The following is a 7,568-nucleotide window of genomic DNA, read 5'->3' as shown; positions in this document are numbered from 1 at the left end:
TAAGATTTTAATCTTGCTTAAGATTAAAGCATAGTCCTCAAGATAAATTGCATAAGTACTCATGACCAGCACTGGGGAACCTAAGTCCGCGTCCTTGAGGATTTGAACTCAGGTGCCGGGTTTGTACATCCACTCCTTCAACCAGTTGAGTCCGTCGCCACCCCAGGCAGCTTGTGCGGCCAGCCATGAGCTACCACCGTCCCCGAGACGACCGTTTGGTGGCTTGGGCCCGGGGCCGACGGAGCGGTGGCGGTGAGGAGCGCGCGCGGCCGGTTGGGAGTGTGGGGGTCGCCCTAGAACCTCAAATATAAATAGGAACCTAAGTCCGCGTCCGTGAGGATTTGAACTCGGATGCTCGGGTTTATCCGTCCACTCTCACCCAAGGTTGAGCTAGGCTCACTTCCCATTGCGAAAATGACCTAGCCCTAAATATTCTTTTACATTACTTCTTATTACTCTCTAACTTTGCAGTGTAGTGTAACTACGTCTGTCCAATTCTAAAATCTAAGATGTTTCAGAGTTTTTCAGTTACTAGTACAACGCATCCACATTCCTATTCTAGCCCATAAGCTTTTCCTCAAATTATCACCCTCCATTACGATTATCAAACTTGTCCAAACTACATAAATATACACGAGCTAGTGATTAGTACCCCCTCTATCCTAAAATAGGATGCCTATAATATTTAGATAAAGTTAAACTTTTTAAAATTTGATCAATTATATAAAAAAAGTGTCAACATTTATAATGAAAAGTCATATTGGATCATGGGCACCAGTGCTCTTGCCATATTAAAAAATTCGAAAATTATATTTATATGTTTAAAAAAATTATGTAACAAAATTCTAAAAGTACCTAATGATGTACCCCACTAACCTACAAAATCTCAATTTCAAATGTTTTGTTTTTTGACCTATACAAAAATGACAAAATCTGTTTTCTTTTTGTAGATTTGAATCACTATACTCAGATCTATGCATTTGTTATTTTTGTGCAGCCTAAAATACACATTATTTTCAGTTGAAAATTTACACGATTGTGGGATACAATACCGGCTACATCATGATTTATTTTCAGATTTTTATGAAGTTTAGAAATATAATTTTTTATTTATTTTCGAAGTGAGATCACTGGTGCTCACGTGCACCAAATCTCTGTCCCATTTATAATTCTAAATTAATATTTTAAAAACCATCATGAAATATATTTTCATATTATGTATATTTAAAATTTTAAAAAGCTTAACTTTAGTTGATTACTGTAGGCATCCTAATTTCAAAAGGAGGAAGTAGTAGTCTTATGCATTGGGCACAAATATCCACAGAGAACATGGATTCTTTTCCTTTTCCTTTTCAAACTTATACGGAGAACATGGATTCAGTTTCCTGATTCAGCCAGTACTAGTACTACATAAACTAGTCTAGTGGTACTGACATTCTTAGCTCATTACTTCTAACCACATGAAGCATAAGAAAATTCACGGTGACAAGTAACACAATAGTGGGGTATATAGAATCTATACACTCAAATTACAAAACAATTTTTTAAAAAACAAAAGGAACATGCTGGAGTAACCGACTAACCGTACATGGTAACAACATCTACACCCACTGGGAAAAAAAGAGAGGCGAGAAAACCCAGAGCAAAAAACATGTTGTGACCTCTGTTTCAAGTTGCTTGAAATGTATGTAATTTTTGTATACCCGTTTACAAACCTGTATACCACCGTCACCAGAAGAGAGAAAGGAGAAAAAAGAGGAAAAAAAATGCATCAGGGACTGTTACATCGATGTACAATTCTTGATCTTGACACGACGATGACCACCTATGAGTAAGTTACGCAGGGACTTGCTTGCTCTACCGGCCGCCCCGGCCCCCCTCTGCGTCCTCGATCGGCCAGTGAAGGGGACAGAAGAGGCCCTTATTACACAGAACGAATCAATAAATAATGGAATGGCACGAAGATGAATTACAGGATGAGATGGAAGAGTCGTCGTTGGTGATGGGGTGTGATGTGATGGTGGTGATTGACTGAAGCAGGTGATGCATGGAACTGTGATCGAGGCGGTGATGGTGATGCTTCGATTGCGCCCGCGCGCGGCCTATTGGACCATTGCAAGGAAGGAGCTCGCCGGAGTCGATGTAGGCACCACGGTCGTCGGCGTCGTTGCCGGTGGAGGTGCATTGTTGGTGCCGACCGGGTTTGGTCTCTGGAACTGTATCCTGTACATGTTGCGGTCGTCCTCGCCGTCCTCCCCGTCGTCAGTGTAGTCGTCGCCCATGTCGTCACTGTCAGTCTCGTCCGTCATGAACTCCCGGCGCGGCTGCTCGGCCAGCTCCCTCACAGTGTTTTCTGGCTTTACGGCAAGCGCATGTCCGGTTAGTTTCCACCCCTAACACATTGATCGATCTCGCGATTAATTGTTTGCAATGTAAATACGGTGGGTACCTTCTTGTCGCCGAGATCAATGTCGAACGTGGCCGTCGGCGGCGTTGTCTGGCCATTGCTGGTCGGCACCTGCGGCGTCACTCCAATTCCTCCGTTGTTTCTCTTGTCGATGTCATTGATCTTCTTCCCCTCTATCTCGTGCCGGTTCAGGCTACTATGCTGCTGCTCCGTGACAGCGGCGGGGACAGACACGACGGCGTTGGCAGCGTTGCCAGCAGGAGGGAGTATGCTGCCGGTGTGCTGCTTCTTGCGATAGATGGCCTCGAGCTGGTGGAAGTAGGGGCAAGTCTTGGAGTCCTCAGGCCGCCTCTTGTTGCTCTCCTTCACCTTCTTGAAGTACTTGTTGATGTTCTCCCACTTCTCCTTGCAGCGCTTGGAGTTCCGGTTGTAGCCCAGTTTTCGCATCCCGCCGGAAATCTCCTCCCAGAGCGGACCCTTGGGCCCGTTCTCTTGGTAGCGGTTGTCCATGTCCATGCGCAGCTGGATCAGCGCGTGCACCTCCGTCTTGGGCCAGCGCGACGACGACGCGCCCCCGCCGCTGTCCCCTCCTCCGCCGTGACCAGCGGCCTCGAGGTGCTGCTCCGGCGCGACGGGAACCAGCTCGAGCGATGAGCCGCCGGGAGGCGGTGTCGGCGCGCTGCGCGGCGTCCCAGCCTCTTGGTTCGTCGTTGGTTCCTTGTGCTGTGGTTGCGGCACGGGCGGCTGCGGTGTGGGCTGTTGCGGCGGCGTCTGCTGTTGGAGCGGCGCGGCTGGGATGGGCTTGGGCTGTGGCGGCGGCGTCTTCTGTTGGAGCGGCGCGGCAGGGATGGGCTTCGGCAGCTGTGCGGCCTGTGGCGGTGGCGGGAGCTGCTGCCTCGGCTGCTTCGGCGGCGGCGGTGTCTGCACCTGCATCGGCATCGGGATGACGACGGGCGGGGCCTGCACGGCCTGGGCGCCGATCCGCTGGAGGAAGGCGATGATGGAGGCGTCGCGGGAGGCCGCGGCGGCGCGGTCGTGCGCGAGCTGCTCCTGCTCGCGGTTGAGTCGTGCGACCTCCTGCCGGCGCCACGCCTCCTCCCTGGCCGTGCGCTCCGCCTCCCGCTTCTCCATGGTGTCGAGGAACCGCAGCTGCATCTCCTCCTGGCGCCGGATGACCTGCTTCATCAGCCCCTCGAAGAAAGCCATCATCTTTCTATTACTCCCGCCGCGCCTGCGCTTGCCGAGGCCGTCCGGGCTGCCGCGGGTCTCCGCCGTCATCTCGTCGTCCTCGAGCTCCTCGTCGTCGTCCGAGTCTGACTCGGACATGGACGGGAAGCTCAGGCCCTGCAGGCTGACGGGCGGCGGCGGCTTGGGGTGGTGCTCCGCAGCCGGGGCCGCGGAAGATATGGGCGCCGGCTGGATCGGGCCTGGCGGCGGCGGCATTGCGCTCATGGGCGGCGGCGCGGCGAAGGCGTGCGGCTGTGGCGGCGGGTGCGCGATGGTGGGGCCGTGCAGCGCGTCGAGCTCCTGGAAGAAGCGGTAGCTCTTGCCGTCCTGGCGGCCGGTGCGGCCCTCCTTGGTGCGCTTGTAGTACTTGTGCACGTTCTCGAACTTCTCCTTGCACTTCTTGGCCTTCCGCTTGTAGCCCAACTCCGCAAGCTTCCTGCAAATAATCAAGACAAAGCAGTGAAGTGACAAGGTTAATTACTCCAGCACTTGCGTACTAAATCGAGCGAAAAAGGGTGAACAGAGCCGGTTAAATGTGGACGGCGGTGGTGTTTACAGGCAGAAGGTTCGAGAGCGGCGGCGGTGCTCCTGTTTTCTCCGGGCGAAAGAGACGGACACAGATCAGGTGACATGCACCTTTTGCATGTCACCGTGTGACATGCGGTCAAAATCCAAATTTAAATATTGCGAAATTTTTTGAAAAAAATCATGTATGTTCACAGCACATATTAAGATAACCCCTAAAAATTTCAGATCAAAATTCGAAACATACAAACAAAAAAGAGAAATCTGTCATGAATAGTTCCGAATTCAAATCTGATTTTTTCTGTAAACTATTCACATCTGAGTTTCTCTTTTTTGTTTCTCGATGTATGTTTCGAATTTTGATCTGAAATTTTCAGAGGATATCTTAATATGTGCTGTGAACATGCTTGATTTTTTTCAAATTTTTTCGCAACATTTAAATTTGGATTCAGACCGCATGTCACACGGTGACATGCAAAAGGTGCATGTCACCTGATCTGTGTCCGAAAGAGACAAGGAAACGCAAGGAATTGCAAGGACAAGGAGGAGAGCGAGGAAGCAGTGGAAGAAGAGGAATTTAGTTAGTTAATCACAGGGAGGCCATATCGTCTTTTTAGGGATCAGAGGTAAAGGACAGTTGAAATCGATGGCAGTGGTAAAAAATGGAGTGAATTGTGGATGGAAATAAACAAAGATGAGGCCACATTGGGATGGGAGCGGAAGGCTGCCTTCCTTGTTTTCCCAAAAACTGAAAGCAGGAAACAGTGGCAGACTGATGCCTGCAGCTGCCGGCCTGACCCTGCACGCACCACCGTGGTACGACCGATCGATCGATCCATCGCCAGGAGCGCCCCAGATTCTCGCCATCATCGTCCTACTCCTCCTAGGCTCTCTCCCTCATCCCAAAATTGCAGAAATCGAGAAGCATTTGATTAGATCGGCCAGGAAAGGGAAGAAAACTTGAAATTGGGAGAATTGGTGACGGCAGGAGAGCATAATTGGGCATCATCATTTCATGTGCAACCGACCGACGACGAGCGCTAAATTCCACGAAACCGTTAGCCGCTTTAGATGCACAAGAAAAATCGAAAATCATGGCGAAGGACAAGCTGTGCAGGTGGATCGTGAATGCGTCTGGAAATTTCGTTTCTTTTTTTCCATGTGTGCATAATTCAGTAGTATTTCTCTGTTGGGAAGAGAATTACCTGGAGACCTCTTCCCAGAGGGGGCTCTTGAGCGTGGCGTCGCGGAAGGCGGCGTCCATCTCTGACCGGATCCTGATGAGCGCGAGCGTCTCCTCCCTTGGCCAGCGGTTGCCGCCGCCACCCGACCCCAGCACGCCGCCTGAGTCGCCGCCGGCCATATCGTCGTCGGGGAAGCTGCCGGAGCCGCCCAATTCGTCGTAGCCTTGCTGCTGCTGCTGGTTCGGTGTCGGCGGGGGGCGGCTGCTGAGCGGCATGGGGCCCGGAGCAGGCGGCGGCGTAGAGAACTGCAGGGCCATGTCCGTGGGCGGCGGCGGTGGCGGTGGCGCCCCGTACTGAGGCCCGCCACCCTGGTGCTGCTGCATGGATGCCGCGGGCGGCACGACCAGCTGGAGGCGCGCGCCGGCTACTCTCCTCAACCGGAGCAGGCAAGAAGTGTATTTCCAAGCTTAGTTGCTTGTAGGAGTGTAGAATTGTGAGGGAGAAGTAGTAGTAGTAGTGCTGAATTGTAGGCAATTAACTCTGGATTGTAGCTACCTCATGGCTTCCCCTCTCCTCTCTCTCACACGCACACCGAGTGAGTGTGGTGTGGGAGTAGAATTGGAGGGAGCGGATGAAATAGGAAAAGAGAGCCTGATACAAGTAGGGAAGGGAAGGTCCGGAGAGGGAGAAGGACGCCGCTGGCTGGCTGGCTTGGGAGGGAGGGAGAGAGGTGGTGAAAAAGAAAGGGAAGAATGGGGGGAGCGTGGACAACTGGAAAGGGTGGAAAGAGAAAAGAGGAGGGGTGCCCCTACAAAAGGGAGAGGCAGCGCTGCTGGTGCTGGTGCTGGTGCCTGTACTGATTGATCTCTACCCTACGGCGCCGCTTCCATCCATCTCATCTCATCTCATCTGTCTATCTCCCAACAAGAAATCAACGAAATACCGCCGTTTGCAAAATGATTTTCCAGCCTGGGATCGGAGGCGTATTCTTATATATGCGTGTACGTATACGCAGGCGACCGACGACGTGTGTTTGTTACGAGCGGCCGAGGGCGGTGGCGTGTTGTTATATAGGTCCCGCGCGCAGCAGGGTGGCCGCGCGCCGGTGAAGAGATAGCAGTAGATAGATATGGGAATTGATGAGGCTCGGGCATGGGGCCAAAACAGGGAGGGTGCGGCAGTGAAACAGAAAGCTTGGGCGGGTTCACCGTACACGTGTTCGTCGCGCGCGCCGACGTGGCGCGGCCCCGCGGGGACAACTCCGCAGCGGCTGACGGAGCCCTCGATCGGCCGCATGCAGAGCAGAGCTCGCCCCTGGCCACCATGCCACGTCACGGCGAATGCGGTGGAGATAGATAGGGTGACTGGATATGTATATCTATCTGCATATATATCTCCTCACTTTCTATCTTGGAGCTACAAAGTATAAACCGTGTGAAAAAAGAAAGAGGTTTGCATGCATGCCGCGCGCGGGGCGCCGGCGCCGGCCGCGTGGGCGCGCGCATGGCCATCTCCACGCACGCATTGATGCTGCTGCGTGTGCTGCATGCATGGCATGTCGTGTCCCCGTCCCGGATGGGAAGGCCGGCGCCGCTTGTATCGACCTGCCGCGGGCGCATCGTCCCCCATCGATCAATATGCCCAGGTGCTCCTCACCCTGTGTCGGCAGCTCCAGATGTGGTGAAAAACCTAGGCACTAGCCACTAGTACATGGACCGTGCCACGGTTTATTGCTTACGATCGATTACCATTCATTAACGCGTCATTTGTTCCACAAAAACAAACTGTCTATAGATGAAAACAGATTTAAGTTCATCGATACCTTCGTCTCCACAATTAAGGAGCATCTTCATCGGCAAGTCCCAAATATTTGACGCTAAATGCATCGGCAATGTCATATTGGTGGCGCCGGCGCCTCCCTCCCCTCCCGCTCTGCGTATATGGTGGTGATGGATCGCCATAGGTGTCACCGAAGCTTCCCAACGACGCTACCCGTCACTCGCAGGAAGCCTCGTTTTGGGAGATGGTGCAGCTTCGCGAGAGGGGGATAAATAGGAGGAGCGGCCGGTGTGCGCATCTACGGTAGAGGAACGTCAGACGTATCGGCATGGATAACCGGCGCTTTCATTAAAGATGACGATCCACCTCCGACGGTGTCCGAGGCGCCTTGCTATAGAGGAAACCGACGTTTTCATGTGGGTCGCTGCCTCACTCTGGAAATCCAA

At 52.5% G+C, this 7,568-nt stretch overlaps 1 protein-coding gene across 2 annotated transcripts; it reads right to left on the bottom strand.

Annotated features, from left to right (window-relative positions):
- Nucleotides 1-1,640: 1,640 nt before the first annotated feature.
- LOC124677711 (trihelix transcription factor GT-2-like) lies at nucleotides 1,641-6,891 on the bottom strand. Of its 2 annotated transcripts, XM_047213671.1 has the most exons (4): nucleotides 6,865-6,891; nucleotides 5,365-5,711; nucleotides 2,450-4,070; nucleotides 1,641-2,357 (listed from the first exon to the last, which is right to left on the bottom strand). In XM_047213671.1, the coding sequence occupies exons 1-4, from the start codon at nucleotides 6,889-6,891 to the stop codon at nucleotides 2,103-2,105; spliced, it is 2,250 nt and encodes a 749-aa protein (XP_047069627.1). In that variant the 3' UTR covers nucleotides 1,641-2,102. The 2 variants fall into 2 exon arrangements, with proteins under 2 accessions (XP_047069627.1, XP_047069626.1); XM_047213670.1 differs by lacking the exon at nucleotides 6,865-6,891 and having other exon boundaries at nucleotides 5,365-6,328.
- Between the last annotated feature and the right edge of the window lie 677 nt (nucleotides 6,892-7,568).

The sequence above is a fragment of the Lolium rigidum genome, chromosome 7 (assembly GCF_022539505.1).
Source record: "Lolium rigidum isolate FL_2022 chromosome 7, APGP_CSIRO_Lrig_0.1, whole genome shotgun sequence".
Classification (NCBI taxonomy): Eukaryota; Viridiplantae; Streptophyta; class Magnoliopsida; order Poales; family Poaceae; genus Lolium; species Lolium rigidum.
Note: the sequence above shows the minus strand (reverse complement) of the source record. Positions and strands in the feature narration are given on the sequence as shown.

Coding starts and splice junctions, on each gene's coding strand:
- LOC124677711 (XM_047213671.1), bottom strand. CDS start 6,891: ATGCAGCACACGCAGCAGCATCAATGC. Junction 4,071..5,364: donor CTCTGGGAAGAGGTCTCCAG/GTAATTCTCTTC, acceptor GATTATTTGCAG/GAAGCTTGCGGAGTTGGGCT. Junction 2,358..2,449: donor TTGATCTCGGCGACAAGAAG/GTACCCACCGTA, acceptor CTTGCCGTAAAG/CCAGAAAACACTGTGAGGGA.